Source organism: Neovison vison, chromosome 5 (assembly GCF_020171115.1).
Source record: "Neovison vison isolate M4711 chromosome 5, ASM_NN_V1, whole genome shotgun sequence".
In the NCBI taxonomy this organism is placed as follows: Eukaryota; Metazoa; Chordata; class Mammalia; order Carnivora; family Mustelidae; genus Neogale; species Neogale vison.
In genome coordinates, this window is record NC_058095.1 from 154,717,028 (window position 1) to 154,739,664 (window position 22,637).

Consider the following 22,637-nt stretch of genomic DNA (forward strand, 5'->3'; position numbering starts at 1 on the left):
GGTCATTGTCTCCTTTTAACACATGCGTAAAAAGACTTGTTCCCCGTCCTCCATGGGAGCTAGTTTTCCTTGGATTTTCTGCCTTGTCCTGGCTGTAGAGCCTACTGTGCTCTGAGAGCAAGATGCTTTCCTAGGAAAATGAAAACAATTTTTCCAATTGCCTAAACCACAGGTGGGTTTCTGCTGGACAGCACTTGAGAGAGAGCCCCCTCCAGGTGGTGGATGAGCCTAAGACCCCTTTTCCGTCCTGTCGCATTTTCACAGGTGGCTCATTGACAGGACTGCACCCCGGTAACGGCGTCAGGTCTCACGTGGGTGCTGTCAAGCCTGCCCGTGGGTGTGGTTGTAACTCTGGCTCCTCTTACTAAATGGAACTTGGTATTGAACCCCAGAAGGAAAGCCAGAGCCTTAAACGTCCTGGGGTTATCATGCACGGGCATGACCCCTGCCGGAGCACGGGCTGTCTGCCTTCTGATGGCGCTGGCCCAGGGACTGGGTCCCTTACCTGTGGGCGCCCAAAGACAATCCCAAGGGCCCCAAGCCCAGTGAGGACGCCTCTTGCACGAACATCTTTCCCACAGCTGGGAATGCGAACTAAAATGCAAAGTAACTGGATTTTCCTCTCCAGGGATCTCCAAGGATATTAAAATCCATCGAAGAATATTGAAATCTACATAGATTACATGTGGCTAATATATTTAGAGAAGTTCCGTTTATTACATATAAATATATATATAAAGAAGTGTTGGGTCTAGAATATAAATCTAACCGATTACTCTGACTAAATTGTTTGCTTTTGAACTCAGCCAACCTCCCTCACTCACACATTAATGGGAGATTTATCTTTATTCATTTGCTTATTTATACACTGTCTTTCTACTTAGATATAGACAAATATGTGTCATTACAGACTTTTTTCGTTGTAAAGTCCTGGAAACCCCAGGGACTAGCAAGAGCTAAGGATATGATGTTTGATTTGCAAATGTGGCCTAAAAATGGGGGCTCACAAGGTTCAGTCCATCTCCCAGGGGAGGGGGCGTCCAGACCCAGAGCCCAGTGAGCCGCCGGGCCCCAGCTCGGAGGTGCTTGGAGCTTTGTGCTTCAGTCTGAGATGATGCCTCATTTGTTGTGAGAAGGGGAGGTCCGAGTGCTTACTGAACACGCCCGGGCTATACGAGACTACCTGGACAGCCCAGTGGGGTTGGTCACTACCTGCGTTCGCAGTAAAGAGTCTTCTCTGACGCTTGATGGAAGCCAGACATGACGTCAGCCATACATGATGTCCTGCTCTCGGGATAGCACAGCCTGTGGGGGGTTGTGTCACTGACGAGGTTGTGGACATGCTGTTCACGGTTTTAGGGTTCCACGTAGAGTTTTGGTTGACCCTGGGGTTGGGGTGTGCAGGGGGGAGCACAGTGTGATTTCTCCCATCGGGGTTGCCCATCTGCTCCTGCTGCCAGTGTTGTGTTTCCTGAGGGGTCAGAGTCAAAGCCTTCGGGTGCAGGGGCTCCCTCCGTGTCCTGTAGACGGCCTCGCTCTTGGCCCTCCCCCAGGGAACTGGTCCTTCTTTCCTTCTTCTTCTTGCTCTGCCTGCTGCTGAGTTAGTGAGCAGCTCACGTAGTGGTGAATGAAGTGTGTACAGAGTCAGGAAGATTTGGAGATTCGTGTGTGTGTGCGCGCACGCCAGTGTGTGCCTTCAGCCCTGTGCTGAGCCCGTGCGTCCTTGCTCCAGGGCGTACGTGCACGGGTCAGAATCGAGCACCCAGGAGCCACCCAAGTACATGGCTTTCCGAAGTGAAATTGTCAAAGGAATTTTCAGCTTTGTCGCGGCGCGGTAATTACACAGGCAGCAAATATGTGGCCCCGTCTTCCAAACAAGGACCCTTTTCTTGGGAGGTTAACATCCGGAGGATGTTCTGGAAGAGTTATAATTACTTTTTTTCATGTTCTTCATAATGAAATGACCTTTTAGTTCTTCATAATTTCATAATAAAGCAGACGCTTTGAACGTGCAGATCGGGGGGCAGGAAATAAAAACAAGACAGTGTTTCTAGAGGCGGCAGCAGGAGTTTCGGGTTCTGTCCTGTTCCCGTGGAAGGACTTCCACGTTCTGGAACCATAGCAGGGCTGGGACGGGCCCTGTGTGCTGCGGAGGGGAAGGTACCGAGGGCGGGCAGAGCCGCCTGAATGGTTGGGATGACTTCCGGGGCCACAGCCTGCTTTCCACACACCCGCTAGAGCTGGCCCCTTTTGAATTCATCCACCTCGCTGTCTACCCCTCTCCCCCCACCCCCCCACCCCCCACAGGGGCACAGGGCAGTAGTGATAGGAAACTGGAGCTGTGTCTTTTTTTTTTTTTTAAGATTTTATTTATTTATTTGACGGAGATCACAAGTAGGCAGAGAGGCAGGCAGAGAGAGGGAAGCAGGCTCCCCGCCGAGCAGAGAGCCCGATGCGGGACTCGATCCCAGGACCCCGAGATCATGACCCGAGCCGAAGGCAGCGGCCCAACCCACTGAGCCACCCAGGCGCCCTTGGAGCTGTTTCTAAAACAAGAGTAAAGATGCCACAGACAGAAACGGGGCTCTGGTAGCAAGCCAATGCAGGAAAATGTCCCTTTGACTTTGAGGCTTTAACAGGAGTACATTTTCTTTTAAGAAATAGTTGGCAGAAGAAGAAAGAAAGTGAAGTCAGTGATGTTTGATTTCCATGCTGGGCTTTGCCCCTCCCTCAGCGTCCGCTTTCCAGCTCTGGATTCTCCCCTGGGCTAGGGTATTATCTGTGAGAAAGAGGAAATTGCTCGTTAGGAATATTAAGGAAGCCACAAGACCCCCACCCCCCATTTCTCCCCTTGCCCCCCCAATCCAGAGGACTCTCACTAAAATATCTAAATCATGTCCTTCGAACTAAGTAAAGACCTTCCTGAGTTGCGCTGTCAATGGCATGCCCATTTGAAAGGTTTGGGGTCACTTACATAAGTTCCAAGTAGTATCGACGTACCCGCAAATCAAGTTGCAGCGCCTCTTCCCTCCTCTTATTAATGTGTGGCATTTTGTCAAAATCAGTACATCGTGGCTCAGGAGCTGGGTCTCGCTTTTTGTTCAGGTGTTGGGGGGGCAGTGGGGGAAGGGAAGGAGAGCTTTCCAGCTCCTCCAGGAGCTTCACGGGATGGCGAAGGCGCAGGGGACAGGTGTTCCCAGGAGGCAGAAAGCCTCCATTTCAGGCCAGAGCTTGTTTCTGCGCCCAAGATGAGAAGAGCAGCCAGCAAACTCGCAGCTAAAAGCAGGCACACGTCAGGACCGACAGAATGGCCAAGTGATCTGCTTCTCCCTAGAGACTGGATTAATAACCGTTTGCTGGAAATCCAGAGATGCCGCGATCCTGCAGCTGTTGGAGACTACAAGGCAGTGATTAGCCTGGTCTGAGTCCGTTGCTTGAACTGCCCCCAGGGGCCCCATTTTTGGGGGAATCTCATCCAGTGGGTGAGGATACGAGAGACAAGGGAGGATACTGGAGCTCCTGCCGTGGCGTTTGAGCACGGGGCAGAACAACTGTGTGATGGGGAGAGAATCCATATTGAACTGGAAGAGAAGTGAGTGAGTAAGCACTCTGCCAACCATGGTTGTTTTGGCAGCTAAGAGGAAGGGGAAGGTTTGGGGATACTGTGTCGGGGGTGGAGGAAGAAGGAATGGATTGAAGAAAGCGTCCAGAAGCCGTGAGGACCCAGGCTGGGAGCATCGTGGACGCTCTCTATCCCTTTATCCCAGGGAAGCTTTACCTACCCTGCGGGTCTGTAGGCTTCGCCTCCCATGTGATGTCATCGACCACCGGGGGAGGGGCGTCTGCGGGCTCCACCTCCTGTGTGAGGTCATCCACACAGCATGTGCTTAAAACCCTGGGAGTTCACGGTCTGCTGTAGGAAGCCAGGGGCTGGGCGAGGAGCCAGCCCTTCCGATGTTCCCAGCCCCTGGACTGGCTTCCTTACATGCCTTCTTCTGCCCATCCTGTTAACTGTTCCAGAAGGCTCCCAGGCTCAGCGATGCTTTAGCTGTGAAGGGAGGTCACTCTCCTAGTGTTGGAGGCATAGAGCGATGGCATCCCTGGGGTTGAATCACGGCCCATCCTGACTTGGGTTCAGGGTTTTATGCCCCTTGGAGCACCTCTCACTTCTGACTCAAGGCGCCATGCCCGGATTTTTACCTTTTTTCTTTCTCACTCATCCCCTTCACTGAAGTTGGCTTCTAGCTTTCCTGAACACTTGGTTTAAAGATAATAGCCAGATTCATTGTTGTAAAAAGGTGTTTTAATTGTCTCTGGAATATTCTTTTCTCATCAGTGCTTCAATTCACACATACCACTGGCGCCGTGCTTAGAGGGGCATAACCTGGACCCCCTTGGCTCAAGTTCAGGCTTACGATCTCGTGATAGCTTACATTAGGCAAGCCACGTGGTTCTTTGTGCCTCGGTTTCTAAAGCTGTTTAAGAGTGGTCCAGAGGGCACCTGCCTCATGAGGCCACCACGAGGGGTCAGTGAGTTCGTGCTTGGACTGAGCTCAGCACGGCAGACTGTGCTCAGTACCTACCTGTGTTTCGATATTCCTCTCCTCTGGTGTGTAAGCCTCTGGCTTATCAACACTGGCTGCAGCCCAGAGCCTTAAGAAATGTAAATAAAATACACCCAATACTCTGCTGAAGGTGCCCACATCTTTGTCAGCGATCACCCGGCAGGTCGGGGTGGGGGGAGTCTGGACCTTCCCTATACCTAGGACCCCTTGTCCTGCCTGCTTCTGCACCCCTTCCCACCTCCTCACGCATGGGTCCCTTGTACCCCCTCAGTCCTGTTTTTCCCCTCCTGAGGGCTTTGCACAGAGCTGTGTGCTCTAGGCTAAGGGTTCTCAGGGGCAGAAACCTGGTCTGTTCATGATCTCCAGGCTGTTCTAGTGATGCCAGAATCACCCAAGTGTGGATGGGGAGAAACTATAAAATGAGACCAAATTAAAATGATGACAAAATAGTTCTCCCCCATCTTTTAACAAAGAACAAGTCGAATTCTTTTTGTCTGCAGAATGACTGGGGAAATTTCCAGGTCTCCTTCCGGCGCTAATACTCAGTGATACCCAGAGAAGGGGGAGGTACTGGAAAGGGAGGCGGGAAGGTCACTATTTAGGTAGGATCCTGGGGCTGGGACTCGTTCAGGGAGCTTTTCCTCTGCTTTCGTTTCCCACCACCTTTTGCCTTTGTTCTCAGGGAAGGCCGCTCAAATGCCCACATCAGAGGAGATTACCAAAGAATCGGAGATGTCCTGCTGAAGAACATTCAGGGCATGAAGGTGAGCGGCTTTGGGATTGGGGTGGAACACGTTTCCTGGGGAAAGTAAGGGCGGGGCCGTCAGAGGCCTGGGCTCTCACCACTGTCTGTAAGCGCACAGGACTGAATTTGACCTTCTAGGGATGACACAGCTCCGCGTAAACCCCTCTGTCTTGCCAGATCCTTTTATTTGGAAGCATAAAGGAAGAGGCAGTCACCTGGCGGGGGTGGGGGGCACTTTTTGTCCTTTTTCTCTTCAAAAACTCTGTGTGTGATCAAAACAACAGGTATTTTCTGTGAATAAATCATTCAGAACCCATTTTAAAAAATTAGGTAGACAAGACGTTGGGTTGACAGAACGTTTCCCTTTTCATCCGTTGTTTTTGGTGTCATCTAAGTGTGGCAGAAATACCGGTTTCAGAACCACGTAGGAATTCTTTCCATCCTATGACTTATTAAGTCTTTGTGCCAGGCCGAGAGCTCTAACCTGCTTGCTGGTTACGAAGAATGAAGTACAAAGAGTCGGTCCCCACCGAGCCAGGCTTCCACTCATTTTTGAAATCTACTCCCTCTCTTATATATAGAATTTCCATTTTTACATTTTTACATTTTCATTTTAACCTATTGATCCCTTTAATATAGAATTTTTTGATTCACACAGCTTACCTTTTGAATACAGATACATCTGTGTGCATTTTACTTTTTTTTTCTTTTTTTAAAGATTTTATTTATTTGTTTGACAGAGATCACAAATAGGCAGAGAGGCAGGCGGGGGTGGGGGAGAAGCAGGCTCCCTGCTGATGCGGGGCTTGATCCCAGGATCCTGGGATCATGACCATGACGGAAGGCAGAGGCTTTAACCCACTGAGCCACCCAGGCGCCCCTCTGTTTGCATTTTAAAGCGATCTTCCTACATCTTGACTGCCCAAAGCCTGTCTAAGAGCCTTAACTAATAACCAAGGGCAGGCTGCTCATACCGACACCATTTCCCGCCGGCCATCTGTCTGTCTAGCACTAGCCAACGTCTAAGACATGCGTACAGTGAAAGTTACCACTAGAGTTTGAATTAATTCCTGAGAATCTTGCTAAGTTGTTGAGTGCTTCACTTTTCCCCCCTTAGAATGATCTTTCTCATGAGGGAGGATGGTGGGGCAGGGAGGGGCAGATGGGGGAACACAGGAAAGAAAGGCTACTCTCGAGATTTCCTATTTCTCTTAAAGATCAAGATCTTATTTTGTAGGCCTTGTGCTCACTTTTTCTCTGTGTTCAAAAAGCAACACTCCCCTCTGGGCAAGATGAGAGAGGGAGGCGCTGGAAGGTAGTGGGATGGCAGAATCCTATGCAATCGATGCAAAGAATTATCTCAGAGGTTCTAGGGCTGTGGTATTTGTAATGCCGTAAGTCAGGCTTTTGTACAAAACTCCCATGTAACTAACAGACATCTTTGAACTTTCTGTCGTATTTTTTATTAATATGTTTTACTTTTTTTTTTTTGAAGATTTTATTTATTTATTTGACAGACAGAGATCACAAGCAGGCAGAGAGGCAGGCAGAGAGAGAGAGGAGGAAGCAGGCTCCCTGCTGAGCAGAGAGCCCGATGCGGGGCTCGAACCCGGGACCCTGAGATCATGACCTGAGCTGAAGGCAGCGGCTTAACCCACTGAGCCACCCAGGCACCCCGTAATCTATTTTACTTTTTTAAAGCAATTTTTGAAGTTTACAGAAAAATCGAGCAGAGAGCTCCCTGAGAGCTCCCCCATTCCTGCCCACTGACGCGCGCGCTCGCACACCACGACCCCTGTGCTAACGTCTTGTGTGGCTCTGGTGTATTTGTTACAACTGATGGACATATTTATTCACAAAATCCAGTTTACATGAGGCTTCACTCTTGGGAGTGGTACGTCCCGTGGGGTTTTGCCAAGTGCAGAACGGCGTGTACCTGCCGTGACAAGAGGACACAGGACAGCATCACTGCCTGAAAAACCCTCCCTGCTCTGCTTGTTCATCCCTCCCCTCCCCCAGGCCCTGGCAACCACTGACTTTCTCCTGTCTCCCTAGTTCTGCCTCTTCCAGAAAGTCCTAGAGTCAGAATCACACAGAGCGCAGCCTCTCCAAGCTTCTTCGCTTGTTTAAGATCTTTTTCTTCCTCACACACAATACGCGTTTGTCACTGTCGTACTTTTCCAGTTCTTTTCCTCACAGGAAGCTCCTTTTCCCACGTTTTGCCTGTCTTCTTGGCCCAGTTGGGTTTTCCCCCTTTGGTCCCCATGCTCCCTTCCCGTGGCAGCGAACCCTGAAACAACACCGGTTTGGAGGGCGCGGGTCCGCTTACGGGCAGCATTTTTTCCATCAACCCAGTAGGGTCCCCTAAATGTGTGCTGTGCTCCCTGTGATGGTAAATATAACACTGTGGGATCGTCAACGCTTTGTGTTGACCGGAAGGCTCCTAGACAGCAGGCGGCTATTATTAATAGTTGCGTTTTGGGGGGACTAAAAGCTAAATGCTCTGAACCCCGACATTATTCAAGGACCCGCTGTATGATCCTGCCCAGGGAGGGCTCCCCCAGCACTTACTCCCTTCTAGGAGGCTGGGCCTCCGCCGTGGCCTCCGGGGACAGCAGCTGGACACCTGCCAGCCCACTGCCTGCCCCCTTGGGGACAGCCCCCAGAGTTGTCCGGTTTACCAGCTGTCTGTGGTCGCTCATCCCCGGAGAGCTGACGCGCGCGGGCCTCCAGCCTGCTCTCTGTTCACCTCGCACCTGAGACCTCCTAAAACATCCCTGGTCTGTGCTCAGGGCCTGGTGAGTTGGCGTTTCTGCACTGAGGCGGCTTCATCAGCTGCTGGCGCGTGAGTTGGTGTGCGGATGCCGTGAGCATTTATAGCATGGAGCTCTGTGCGAGCGAAATTAAAATAGGTGCAGAGGCTCACACAGCCCCTGGCAGCCTTTTTTAGACTTTGTTTGGGTTGCTTTTTCTTGTAGTAGTTATAGTTGGTTTTAAAGAATTTTTATGAAATATGAAGGCAGGGCCGCAGAAAGTTCTAGAGATGTAGAAGCCCAGCTTAGCACTTGTCCAAAATGCTTAAAGCAATCTGCAGCTCGCAGGGTCCTTCCTGCTCCCCCCAAGCCCCAACACACAAAGCCACGTATTTACCTGCATTTTCAAGGGCACAGTGGGGGGGTGGGCAACCCTCCACTCATGACCATGACAGAGGCAGGGGGGCCAGGGGCCGCAATCCCCGCCTGAAAGTCACACACCCAGACTGTGATCGCGGGCTCATGCTGTGGACTTCCAACCGGAAACATCCGCCCAGTTGCACAAAGGCTCTTCGAAATCACACAAATAAAAGATCCGCCTTTCATCCAGTCTGGGACCTTCACCTGAGCCGTCTGTCTCCTCGAGTGTCCAAGTCCTGCCCCCTCTCCTTCTTCAGCTCCTACCACATTACTCCTTCTGGCCCTCCGTTTGCTCTCCGCTGGATGTCTCGACCTGCTTCCCGGTGCCTCCCCTCCCCACAGCGAGCCAAGCTCCAGGCACCATTTCCGTTACAGGCCGACTGCGTAGGCTCAGAGCCCTCCTGCGTCTTTCTGGTTGGGAGAATGCAGTCCAAACCCAAAACGTGACAAAGGAAACCTTCATCGTCCAGCCTTGGATGATCTTTCCAGGCCCTTTCCCCTGATCTTTGCATTCCACTCTGTGCTCCGGGGATCATGAACTTGCCTCTCTGGGCTCTCGGGTTCTTGCAAGGCTCCTGCCTCGGCTGGGTGCATGCATGGGTTCACTTACTCTTTTTCTTTCTCTCTTTTACTTATTTATTTATTTATTTTTAAGTAAACTCTGCATGGGGCTCCGGCTCACAGCCCTGCAAAAGCAAGAGTTGCATGCTCTCGTGACCGAGCCAGCCACTGCCCCTCATCTGCTCATTAGTGCATGCAGGGAACAGGAATTTGCTGAGCACCTACTATATGTATCAGGCCACAAGGATATCGGAACATGACAGACGTGCTCTCTTAATAGGGGACTGTGCACGTGGCGATACTGCATAGAGCTGCACGCACACGAGAACACACACGCTCAAGGGTGCGCGTAGCTAGTAGAACCCGGACAAGCTCCGGATTGGCCCAGTGTCGGTCTCCTGGCGTTGACGTTGTGCAGTGGTCCCAAGATGGTAACGCTGGGGGAGGCTGGGCGGAGGACCTCCCTGTACATTTCTTTGCAAGTTCCTAGGAGTCTATATTTTTTTTTAAAAAAGTAGTCAATAAGCCAAGCGGGGGAGAGCATGTGATAAGGACTAAGAGGGACAAATACAGCCTAAGTACAGGAAGACAGAGGAGCCCCTAACTGGTGGAGGCGGGTGGGTGTCCAGGGAGTTGCTGAGGACAGCAGGAGTCCAAACAGAGGAGTGTCGTTTGCAGAGGCTCTGAATGCAACAGCCGGGCACGGCACGTTCAAGCTCAGCTTGACCCTGGGATGAGAGGCAAGAAGCAAGACAGGAGGCGTAGGGAGATTATATCCTAAGGGTCCTCTGTGCCCTGCCGAGGACTCTGGAGGTTGTCCCAAGATAGGGGGAGTTCTCGTCATGTTCCATCCAAGAGGCCATGAGCTGAGCTCCGTCGCCAATTTTTATTAGTGGTGGAGGGGTGAGGCGTGGAGGCAGAGGCCCCCATGAAGACCCCACCGTGGTGGTGGGCGGCACAAGGCCAGAACCAGGGCAGTGACCATGTGGAGAAGAATAGGAAAAGGTTTGATGTTTTAAAGAGGTAGAATGAGAAAAACTTGGTAAAGGATTCAAAAAATGGGGGAATCTAGAATCTTCTCTTGGTTTCCCTGTCTTGAGTCACTGGCTGGTGGCGGCACTCATCCTGAGGCTGGAGAATCTCAGGGCGGCCCTGGGTGAGGCAGGCAGCATGGGGTTCCCACCGGACTTGCTATGTTTCAGGCTCCTTAGGAACCCTTTGTGGGGCGTGGAAATGTAGATGTGGGGGTGAGCGGTGCATGGGTAGCAAGACTGCCCCTGGGTAGTGAGTCTTGAGGATGACTGTTCTCTTGACCTTGATGTCCTTGTGCCCATCTTATTACCTCTGTCTGGAAACCTCCTTCCCTCGCAATCTTCCCCACCTGCTGGGAAGACTGAATTCCTCCATTAATGCCTTATTGTCCTTTATTACCCTCACTAGTCTCTACCATGAGCCATAACAGGAAAGGAATCTTCAATGGCAGGTGTTAAAGATGGTCAGACAGACTTTATTCAGGACCATTGTGACTGGGGTAGAGTCCCCTGCAGTGGGGTTTTCAGTGTGGGAGAGACTGGGCTCATCTCTGAAGACAACATGGGCGTTTCTAGCCAAGGGGCAGGGTAGGGGGTCAGAGGATGGGAATATATGCAGAGGAAACATGGGTAAGTCAGGTTCTGGCTGAACCAACCTAACAGCCTTCTTTGCTGAAGACGGGGTGATCTGGTATCACATGAGGATAATGAGAGATGAGGAACCCAATGTCAAAGGTGACGAGACATCCAGGCTGTAGGGTTAGGGTAAGGGTTAGGCTGACAAAAAAGGTTTTTGCTGAAACTGGCTTTCAGTCAGGAAGTTCCCAGACAGGTCCAGGAGAAGGCTCAGGAGCCTGAAGAAAGGGTCACGCGCAGCGTCTCTTTGGGACCCCCTAGAGCAGGGCGCATGTCTAATTCTCACCCAGCTCTCTAGGACTGAGCAGAGCTGGGGCGTGTGGCAGATACTCTGAGTTAAACAGAAAGGCACAGTGGTAACCGTGTGACATTTACTGAATGGGCCCTGGTCTATTTGTCATTTGGTGACATTTAGAAGAAAACCACCGGGCCCCTGAAAGAGCTCCTGTTTGTTCCTTCTCCTCCGAGATTACCTCTCCATCTCCTCCTCCAAAATCCCTAAGCTTTGTCAGCGACTTAATGCTTTAGTAGAGCCTTTTCTTTCATCCGGAGAACCTAACTGCCGCTATCAAACACATAGCGAGGTGGGGACGGTAGGAGAACAAAAGGAAGCCACGGCGAGCCTCGTCTCGGAGAGGCTGGCCGCGTGGGACGCATGCGCACTTGTCTCCCCGCCCACCCCAGCAACTGGCGGTTCACCTGTGGAAGCACAGCGAAGCTCTGGAGGCGCTGGAGACCGGCATCCGGGGCTCGCGGCGGCTGGAGAACCTGTGCCGGGACTTCGAGCTGCAGAAGGTGTGCTACCTGCCGCTCAACACCTTCCTGCTGCGCCCGCTGCACCGGCTCGTGCACTACAAGCGGCTGCTGGAGCGCCTGTGCAAGCACCACCCGCCGAACCACGCCGACTTCCGGGACTGCCGCGGTGAGCGGGGGGCGGGGCGCCGGGCGCCGCGCGGGACCAGAGAGGTTGAGGGGCGTGCCCGGAGTCACACAGCGGGAGAGCAGATGGCTCGGAGCCCGGACCCAGACCCCATATTCTTGACCATCCTGTGCTAGTCTCCTGACGCTGCCACTCTCCGTGTCACGCCCTCGGCACCGGGGCAGGTACCGCACCAGGTATCTTAGTGACACCGGTGCCTTCGCTCCTTTAACAACCAGCAACAACAGGAGTACTGCTGCCCCATTTTACAGATGAGATACCTGGGCTGCCGGTATCTCTCTCCTAAGATATTATGAACACCTGCCATCTGCCACCTCTTTCGAAATGTACCTCTCACTCTCGTGCTTAAAACCCGGGTGACCCCTGGTTCCCTCAGACTGCAGCTAAATCTTCCTGATCTGGCTCTTGGCTGGTCTCTCCTACAGCAGGTACTCATTGAGGACCTGCTGTGTACTAAGCATAGGAGAGAGAATAATGCGGATGTGGCCCCCACTCACAGGCCCAGCTAGTGGCCACAGAGGGCAGGACATCTGGGCAGTGACTGATCTATGACCTGACCCAGCCCCCAGAGCCCAGGGGGAGCTTTCTGAAGGAAAGGTTATGATTTTTTAAAGATATTTATTGATTAGACAGATCACAAGTAGGCAGAGGGAGAGGGGGAAGCAGGCTCCCTGCTGAGCAGAGAGCCTGATGTGGGGCTTGATCCCAGGACCCTGGAATCATGACCTGAGCCGAAGGCAGAGGCTTTAACCCACTGAGCCACCCAGGCGCCCTGAAGGAAAGGCTATTTTAAGTTTTTATCTAATGTGTAAAGTAAAGGAATTTTCTTGGATAGACTTTGGAACAACACATACAGAGGCCCACAGGGGACAGAGACTATGGAACATTACAGAAAGTAGTTCTATGTAGAACACAGAGGGATAGAAGCAGAAAGGAGACTGGCAAAGTAAACAGAGACCAGGTCCCCTGGGGTCTCATAAATCCCACAAGACTGCAAGGAAGAACAAAGGGAAGACTGGGAGGGTTTTAAGGAGGGAAATGGGGATGTGGGGCTTGTTGCAGAAAAGTCAATCCTTTGGTATCCTAGGATATGTAGACAAAACTTACAGATGAGGTTTTTAAATATTTTTTTAAATTTTTTTAAAGATTCATTTGTTTGCGAGAGTGTGCATGTGTCCACAGGGGGAGGGGCACAGGGAGAGGGAGAAGCAGATTCCCCACTGAGCGTGGAGCCCAACGGGGGCTCAATCCCAGCAGAGGCAAAAGGCAGACACTTAATCAGCTGTGCCGCCCAGCCCCGCCCCGCCCCCACCACTGACAAGTATTTCCTGAAGAAAATATCTAAACGCTCAGCTCCTGTGGATTTACGTAAACTAAAGTCACTCTAGTTTGGGCATCAGCTCCTTTTCCATATCAGATACGTCCCCGCGTGAGGGAGATGTGCCCAGACTCCAAAATCTGCCTTTTGCAGTCATCTTGGTAAATGGTGTAATTGGTGCAGAAGGAAGAACGGCGGGGGGGGGGGGGGGGGGGGGAGGTGCTGGATGTCACGTGCCCCAGAGTGTCACACTATCAGTAGGGTCTCTCCTTTGCCCCAGATTTTCTTTTCTTTTCTTTTCTTTTTTAAAGATTTTGTTTATTTATTTATTTGACAGACAGAGATCACAAGTAGGCAGAGAGGCAGGCAGAGAGAGAGGAGGAAGCAGGCTCCCTGCTGAGCAGAGAGCCCGATGTGGGGCTCGATCTCAGGACTCTGGGATTATGACCTGAGCCGAAGGCAGAGGCTTTAACCCACTGAGCCACCCAGGCGCCCCAGATTTTCTGTGGCCTCCCTGTGCTCTGTTCTTCCCGGGTAACAGGAGGCAGGTAGAAACCTCTGCCCCAGGGAAAAATTCCAGGTCTCCTCCTGCTTCTTCCCCTACCATTTGCCTCTCTGTGCCAAGTGATTCCAACAGGACAGCCATCCACCACGTAGCTACAAAGGGATCTTTTACATTTTTAGAATGCATTTGGGAAACTCCAATAAAGCAAATAAATACATAACACCAATTTTTTTTATTTGTGAAAAATCTGTATTAGGAATAGCAGTGTTTCCCCCCAGGAGGACGGCTTCTAACTTAGTTCAGCTACTGGGGGATGGGACCCAGAGGGCTGATCCTGGGGTGTGGTGGCGGGGGGGACCCCGGTCTGCCACTCATGCCACCGTGTCTGTGTTCGCTTCGTTAGCTGCTCTGGCAGAGATCACTGAGCTGGTGGTCCAGCTTCACGGTACAATGATCAAGATGGAGAACTTCCAGAAGCTGCACGAACTCAAGAAGGACTTGATCGGCATCGACAATCTCGTGATTCCAGGAAGGGTAAGCCGCTGCTGGAGCCAAGCCAGCAAGGCAGTGTTTCAGTGACTTACATTTGAACCTTCTGAATCTGGACTCTGGTTTAAGACCCCCTCCTCCCAAGTGAAGTGGCTTCCTTCCAGCTACGAGGCAGCTGGGAAGGCGCCTTGACTGTGACAGAATCACTAGAAATTTCTGTGTCAGAAGGAGATAAGCAAGCCTTTGACCACCTGGTCTACTATTTCTCCTTACCTGTTGATTGGCTAATTTTCTTTCCTTCTACCATATCTGGAGAGGAATTGAGGTAGCTTATTTTAGTTTTTAAAAGTTAGGGAAGTGGAAATGGAAGCCAAGGGAAAACAAGGAAAACAAACAAACAATGGGGCAAAATGGTGATATAGTCATGCAGGAAAATTAGCGCCCCTAAGTACGTAAATTCCTGTGTAAGGATGAAAAGGATTTTTAAGAGATGCAGTTTTCTGTGCATGACATAATTTTAATTTAGAATTAAAATAAGGTTTTAGGCAGAACATGGTTCTAGGAGAGGTTTGCGTTCACTTGAGCTGTTAACCTTCCCCCGGCCTCACGGGGAAGCAGGGCTTCGCTGCACGCGCGTGCACACCCCTTCCAGGCCAGGGGAACATGAAGACAAAGGGAACCTGCCTGCTTCTGATTCTTTTCCTAAGAAGCCATCACTGCCCAGAGATCAAAAAATATTAGGCGGTATATCCACTCTGTCTATGGGATCGTTATCCCTAGAGCTGCCCTGTTTCAAGGTATACATGACCCGGTGCTTCAGAGAGAATTTTGGTGCCTTTGGTCTGTTGCACATCCGCCTTTTTTCTTTTTTTTTTAAAGATTTATTAGAGAGAGAGAGAGAGCACATGCACACGTGAGCAGTGGGCAAGGGCAGAGGGAGAGAGAGTCTCCAGCAGATTCTGCACGGAGCACAGAGCCCCATGCTGGGCTCGATCTTACAACCCTGAGATCATGACCGGAGCCTCCCACCCCCATATCTGCTGCTCCTCGGACAGGTGCTCCGTCCAGTATGCCAGGGGCTTTCCGTCCTGGCTGCCAGGCAGCTGCCCTGGAAACTTGAAGTCTGTAATGTGGGGAAGACAAGGGAACCTGCCCGTGTGTTTGGGTCTCTGACGGGAGAGCCCAGTTACAAAACTGACGGGAACACTAGTTGCGAGAGATGGTCAGAAGAGGTGTATGTGGGGCATGACAGGTGGAAACGAAAGCCAGGGCTTGCTTCAGCTCTGCCAGGGAGAACATTCTAGTGGGCTTCATGTAAGAAGCACATTTACCCAGCTACAAGGAAGCCGTGCCATTACTGAGATTGTCTCTTAACTTTGGATGTTCTAGAATACGTAGCCTATTATGCTACCTGGCGAACAGAGCCTACCCATAAAGAATTTTTTGGCCTCACGTTGCATTCCCTGCTCCGTGGGGAGTCCGCTTCTCCTTCCACCCTCCTCCCACACACATCCTGCTTGTGCTCACTCTCAAATAAATAAAATCTTTAAAAAAAAAAATTTTTTTTTTTTTTTTTTTTGAGGCAAGGCCCCCATTGGTACCATGTAAAGAGGAGCAGATTAGAGCAGGAAGTCGCAGGCTCAGGTCCTAGCTCCGCTAGACCTCGGTGTTTCAACCAACCAGAATGTTCCTTCCTTTCTGTAACACGGGCGTCCTATGCTCTCCCTTATAGGCCATGAGGATCAGATGAGATTTGATGTGTAAAAATAGCAAATGTGACTTTCTCCTTCCCTCACCTATAGTTACTTGAAGAGATTAAGTGTAGCATCGTGGAGGAAGGCCAGTGGCTAAGTACAGGTTCTGTCACTGATCCCGGACAGGTTTCTAAGTCACTTTGCTCCTCGGTTTTTTCTCTGAAAAATGGGACAACGTTGAACTTGAGGCTCCCCTACAGTGCCAGTATAAGGCCCCTACCGTGTGCTCAGGATTATTGAGAAAGGGGAAGTTGGAGCTGGGGAGCTGGTGACCGACCGCCTTATATCCATGTCTGTGTGTCCATCAACTAGCCTCAGGTCAACCCTGAATGAATCGGAGAGGAAGGAATCACAGGCCCTCTGGGGAACAAATAACCCCCCCATGGATGGGAGGAAAGCTCTGATTTGTCTCTAAGTAGAATTTCAAAAATGGAGATTTAAAGGGGAGACGCCCCCCTCAGCTGCTGCAGCGTGAGTCCTGGCAGCGCCGAATCCGCTCACCTTCCTGCTGGGGTCAGTCCGCGATGGTATCACATCCTGGAGGGTGGGACTTCCCCTCCCCACCCCCCCATACCTCCCCCCACCCCAGGCCACCCCAGGCCACCCCAGATGTACTTTGGCCGGAGTCAGCCCCCCTGACGGTGTTTATCCTAAGAACTGTGTGCCTGGGGGAGAGCTTGTCCTGGGCCAGCCTTCCGGTTAGAGCACAGTCGGAAAGGAAGCAGGCGCTGGCGGTGGGTGAGGTCCGTTTGGTGAAAACCCGGAGGTGTGGACTGGATTTCCCTCTGGAGGGAAGCAGCTTTGCTCTCAAGGATATTTGGGGCCATCCTCCCACTGCCTTCTGTGGTTTAAAAAGAAAAATTTTAGACACAGCCCTTCTCCCCACCGCTGGAGCACCCCCCCACCCAGGAACACAGACGGGGCTCCCTCGTCTTCCTGCAGCCACTGTCCCAGGGCACCTCGTCTCCCGCAGAGAAAACAGTCAGGCTCCCTCAGATCTGTTACAAAATGCACTTGTTGCAGCAGGTTTGAGTCCCGATCCCATCCTTGGCTGCCTGGCAGTGGTGCCCCCCCCTGCAGACAGCATTTCCTCGGATCGCATTGTTGATGTCCGATAGCATCCACCCCAAATTCCTGCGAGGATTTATGATGTGTCCCTTTGTTGGTCCCCAAAACACGTACATCAGTGAAACTGCCGGCAAACACGGTCTTTGATCCATATTTCATTATTAAAGCAGAGTTGAGTCAGTCTGTGCCAAAGTCTATAGAATCAAAATGAGTTGGCTGAGGCCCTGGCTCGGTAGCTGCTCTGAGCACGGAAAAATCTGGTGGCAGGTGTTGCAGAAGTCTGTTGATAACGTAGCAAACTATTCGGACATGTCATGGCTGAAAACGGCTTTTCCGTAGAGGTCATGGACCTCTAGAGGCTGAAAACAGCTGTTCCGTAGAGGTCATGACTCACTGTGAGTCAGGAACTGGGCGGGGTTCAGCCAGGTGATTCTTCTGCTCCCTGTGCACGGACAGGGGTCCCAGATGGGCTGGCCTGGCCTGGAGGGTCAGAGGCTGACACCTGGAGGCTCGGCTTGAACTGACTATGCACCAGGGAGCCCATGAGAAGCCCGACCGGCCCTCGGTTCAGGCTGGTCTTAATGCTGTGCGCCGCTCAGGGTCCCACGAGCAAGTGTTCCCAGGGACAAAGCAAAGGCTACATGGGGTCTTATGACCTCATCCTGGAAGTCACAGAGTGGCAGGTCCACACACTATTGGTTAAATCAGTCACCAGCCCACCCATATCGAAGGGAAGCAGAGTCCCCACCTCCACAGGAGGAATGTGAGAAACATCAGTGAACTTGCAGCCCTGGGTTAGAAGTAGCACGGTGGAGAACAGGTTAGTGGCTCCTTAATAAGTTCACATAGAATTTCCAAAGGACCCAGCAATTCCAGTCCTTAGTATATAGCCAGAAGAATTGAAAACAGGTATTCCAACAACAACAAAAAATTTTTTAAAACATTTTATTTATTTATGTTTGAGAGAGAAAGAGGGAGAGCATGAGCAGAGGGGAGAGGCAGAGGGAGCAGCAGGCTTTGCACTGAGCAGGGAGCCTGATGCGGGGCTCGATCCTAGGACCCTGAGACTGTGACCTGAGCCTAGGGCAGACGCTTACCCAGGCGCCCCCTCAAACAAAACCTTGAATGTGAATGTCCATAACCACACTGTCATAGCCAAAAAAACCCCAAGTGTCCATCCTCAGGTGAGTAAATGAGCACAGTGTGATGTGTCCATACAAGGAAATAGCCACGGGAAGGAGGGGAGCTCTGGTATGTACCCCCATGTGCCTGAAACCTGCAAACACGCCAAGGGGAAGAAGGCGCACAACAAAACTTCATATATGACAAGACTGAATTTATAGGAAATATCCAGAATGGGAAAATCCATTTAAAAAAAAAAAATTGGTGGGAGCCAGGTGCTAGGGAAAGGCAGGAGTGGGGAGTGACTGCCTGAGGGCCACTGGGTTTCCTTCTGGGTGATGAAAATGTCCAGACCTGGAGAGTAGCAATGTGTACACTTTCTGAATGCACTAAAGGTCACAAACGGTCATTTTTATGTGTATTTTACAATAAAAAAATTTTTTGTGGGGTTTAGGGTTTTAATTTTTTTTTTTTTTTAATTTTTGAAGTGCCCCCAAGTGACCTGGGCCCCCAGTTGTTTATTAATCTGGGAGGAGGAATTCCTTGGACACGTTTGCTTCTGGCTGTTTTATCCCAGAGCAGTTACTGGTTTCCAGAAACCGGAGCTGAGAGTCACAGAGCGATCCTGGGTTCGGAGTAGCTCCCCTCCGGCTTCTGTGTCTTCCCAGTGCCCTGACCACCCCCCAACCATGCATGTGGCGGGAGACCCTGCCACCCCCCCACCTTCCACTGCCCTCCCCACCCCCCGCAGCACTGGCCACGGAGCCACACTGTCGTGGCCTCTGAGCGCTGGTTTCTCTGCGCGGAGCCCATCGGAGCGCCCGCTCGTGGGTTCCTGGGAGGGACAGCGGCACTCAGTGAACGGTAACTAGGACAGCTGTGGTTCTCGACGGAACCGCGCGTGGCGTGAGGATGCAGGCTCGCGCGTTCCCCAACCCCCGGGCTCTGTTTGCTCCGCAGGAGTTCATCCGCCTGGGCAGCCTCAGCAAGCTCTCCGGCAAGGGACTCCAGCAGCGCATGTTTTTCCTGGTAAGTGCCGAGAGCCGCCGGCCTTCAGGGTGACGGGGGGCCCCGTGGGGGTCATGGGCCACCGGGGAGGCAGGAGGAGCGGCTGCGGTCGGGCAGCTGCCCTGCAAGATTCTGAAGACGCAGGCTGTGCAGCTGCGGGCTCAGGGGAGCCCGTCCGTCTCAGCCGCACTTGTCCTGGCTCCTCTAGTTCAACGACGTCTTGCTGTACACGAGCAGGGGGCTGACGGCCTCGAATCAGTTTAAAGTCCATGGACAGCTCCCGCTGTACGGCATGACCGTGAGTATGCGCCATGGGCATGCGATCCCGGCCCTTCCGGTGCGCTGCCTGCAGGAGGCAGGCCGAGCTAGAGGAAGGGGGAGGCCTGCGACCTGAAGAAGGGGAGGGAGGGGCGGAACTAGGCCCCTTGGCCCCGTTCGGGCTCCCTGAGAGGGGCTCGGGACGCGGCTCCTCCTGCATGTGAGATGTCCGGGCAACCTCCTTCTAGAATCACGTGAGGAAGCGAGCTGTCGTGGCCATGAGGTAGGCCTGGCCCCGGGGCCCCTGAAAGAGCGTCCTCACCAGCCCCTAGAGCAGTGGAGCCCACCCCTCGAGCGGGGGCCGCCTGTCCGCCACCGGGTAGAGGGAAGTTTATGGGCACTGCCAAAAAGCAGTTCCGTGCCTTTGTGGTTCCTTTGAGCCATAGCCAGTTCAGGGAATGTTTGAAAATGCACCGCGTGTCCCACTTGCCTCTTGGCAGTAACACGACGCACACTCGTCCCACAGATCGAGGAAAGCGAGGACGAGTGGGGTGTGCCCCACTGCCTGACCCTCCGGGGCCAGCGGCAGTCCGTCGTCGTGGCGGCCAGGTAAGGCGGACGCCCGACCCCTCCCTGTCGGCCCCTTTCCCTGCCGGACTCTGAAAACCTGCCCCCTGCCTCTTCAGCTCCAGGTCCGAGATGGAAAAGTGGGTTGAGGATATCCAGATGGCCATTGATTTGGCAGAGAAAAGCAGCGGCCCCACTCCTGAATTCCTGGCCAGCAGCCCCCCTGACAACAGTAAGTGTGGGCCGGGGGGGGGTCTCCTAGTGCTCGACGGCACGGGCACACCACCTCCAGGAGCTGGCCGTGGAGGGGGCACAGCCCCGGCTCACGGAGCGGGGACAGCCTGTTCCATTCCCAGCGGCCCCCATCTCTGTGACGGACATTTGTGTTTAGTATTTTTTATTCCTAATTTTTATGACATATGTACAAAATCATGTAATTGGAAGTTTATAGGATAGAAAACAAAGAAGGTCCTCGGACCCAGTACTTCTATATAGCTGCTGTGATCGATTGGACATGTCTTCCTTCTTCCATGTCCATTTTTTTCCCAGTTTTATTTAAATTCCAGTTAGTGAACATACTGTGCAATATTGGCTTCGGGAGCAGAATTCAGTGGTTCATGAGTTGCACAGAACACCCGGCGCGCATCACGAGTGCCCTCCCGGGTGCCCATTCCCCACCCAGCCCATCTCGCCACCCACCTCCCTCCGGCCACCCTCAGTCTGTCGTCTGTAGTTGAGTCTCTTGTGGTTTGTCTCCCACTTTCTCCCCCTCCCGTATGTTTATGTTTTGTTTCTTGAGTGAAATCATATGGTGTTGGTCCTCTGACTTGTTTCACTTTGCACAGAATCCCCCAGGTTCATCCACGTCCTTGCCAATGGCAAGCTCTCACCTTTGTGATGGCCGCGTAATATTCCGGTGGCTAGATCGCCACCTCTTCTTTGACCCAATAGACATCTGGGCTCTTTCTGTAGTTTGGCTGTCCTTGATAGACATTTGTGTTTCATAACACAAAAAAATCAAGGAACTTCCACTCGTTCAAACACCCCTTAGAACAGTGCTACCGCCGGCAGTAGGGAGAGGACCCGAGGCCGTCTGACTGGGCGAACACCCCAGGCCTCAGTGCCCAGGTGTGTTTGGGGCTCCCTGGCAGAGGGGCTGACGGGGTGGGACCTGGAGAGGAGATGGCTGCTGGTGTGACCTCCTGCCCGGGGCGGGGTGCAGGGGGCTCCCCAGCTGAGTGCCCTCGGCCGTCCTGTCCCGTCCGGCACCCGGGAGGGTCCTTCTCCTGGCCGGCAGAGGTCCGAAGCACGGCCTTTTGTCACACCTCAGAGTCCCCGGACGAGGCCACGGTGGCGGACCAGGAGTCGGAGGACGACCTGAGCGCCTCGCGCACGTCGCTGGAGCGCCAGGCCCCGCCCCGCGGCAACACGACGGTACACGTGTGCTGGCATCGCAACACCAGCGTCTCCATGGTGGACTTCAGCGTCGCCGTGGAGGTGTGGACCACATCCTGGTGTTCTCCGGGCCCCCGAAGCCGTGATCGTCCCCCTCCCGGCGCTGGTCACTGGTGCTCAGGGAGGTGGGGGAGGGGGACACAGCGGGGTCGGACCACGGAGCCGTGTTGGCTTCAGCTGCCCCCGCCCCCGCTGCCGGGCTGCCATGTGGCAGAGGCGCTGGGTTACCTTCTTCACACCTGAAAACCTGAGTTCTGAGATGGGCCTGGCCCAGGACATGTCACGGGAGACCTTGAGCCAGGGACGGCAGGGGCCAGCCAGTGGTGTTGGGTACAGTCCCTAGGGACTGTCCGCAATCACTCTCTGGGGGTGACCGTCACGGTTCCACGCTGCTTTTCCGGGGTCCCCCTGCGAGGGGGGCCGAAAGCCCGCACCTGTTTCTGAAAGCATCCTTGGGAGCACCCGTGTGAGGGGCAGGCCCTGGGCCCCAGGTGCGCCAGCCGGGACTTGCCCAGCGCCCCGGGGCACCAGGCCTTCCTGGGGCTGCCAGTGAACGGCCCCTTGGCTCCAACCCCAAGGGGACGGACGGACTCTGTCCTTCTGCCCAGCTTGCTGTACTCAGCGTCCTGCCTCCCTTCACGCTTTGGAACTAGAGCTTCTCCCACGCACGGGGGTTTGGGGGCAGGTGAGGACTGTCAGGGGATTCGGGAACTTGGCAGGCTTGAAACCCCCTTTACCAGCCTGGAAGCATGCAGGCCACTCCGGAACGCAGTGACCCCCACGTCAGGTAGGTCCTGGGAGCCAGGCACTATAAGGCCAGCTCCTCTGGGGCGACAGGCCCGCCTAGCGGCCTACGTGGCCAGGTGTGTGTACTGAGCAGGTCAGCAAACTGGCCCGCAGGCCAGATCCAGGCCCGCCTTGGTCGGTCCCAGCCCATGAACTAAGAATGGGGTCTGACGTTATCTGGTGACGACAATCTGACTTGGCCACTTGGCCTGATGAGCTCAGACTGCACACTGTCCGGCCCATCGGGGACGTCCACCGGCCCCCCGAGAGGGGACTGCAAGCCCCGCGGTGTGTGGGTTTAAGATAGCAATAATGTAGGTGAACCCCTGGCCCTTGCCACATACCCCTCCCCAGGTCCTTTGGTCCCACCCGGCTCCGCTGCTGCTGAGCACCGCTCCCCGCCCCCCGCAATGGACCCTCTTCCCCGCACATCTCCTGCAGGACCCCCACGGGTGGAGGGGAGTACGGGGGATAGCTGGGGAAGGCGTGAAGATGTGCTGGGCGCGACCCGAAGGTGGTAGGGAAGCCAAGAGCATGGGGGAGGGGGGCGGGCCACATTAGACGTAGGAGTCCCGTGCTAGGAGGGCCCACGGAGCATTCTCGTGTTTTAGATCAGAGTTGGCAGGCGCTAGAGACCTGGGGAGAGGCGGGCAGGG

The 22,637-nt window shown here is 53.3% G+C and overlaps 1 protein-coding gene across 3 annotated transcripts in view; it reads left to right on the top strand.

Moving 5' to 3' along the window:
* The window catches only part of FARP1 (FERM, ARH/RhoGEF and pleckstrin domain protein 1), a 276,295-nt gene that overhangs the window by 247,913 nt on the left and 5,745 nt on the right, over positions 1 to 22,637 (top strand). For all 3 annotated transcript variants that reach the window (XM_044249990.1, XM_044249989.1, XM_044249991.1), the window contains 8 exons: positions 5,248 to 5,329; positions 11,396 to 11,633; positions 13,878 to 14,008; positions 18,868 to 18,936; positions 19,124 to 19,213; positions 19,700 to 19,782; positions 19,860 to 19,972; positions 21,071 to 21,237. In XM_044249990.1, coding sequence (XP_044105925.1) covers positions 5,248 to 5,329; positions 11,396 to 11,633; positions 13,878 to 14,008; positions 18,868 to 18,936; positions 19,124 to 19,213; positions 19,700 to 19,782; positions 19,860 to 19,972; positions 21,071 to 21,237 — 973 coding nt within the window. The remainder of the gene's footprint in view (positions 1 to 5,247; positions 5,330 to 11,395; positions 11,634 to 13,877; positions 14,009 to 18,867; positions 18,937 to 19,123; positions 19,214 to 19,699; positions 19,783 to 19,859; positions 19,973 to 21,070; positions 21,238 to 22,637) is intronic.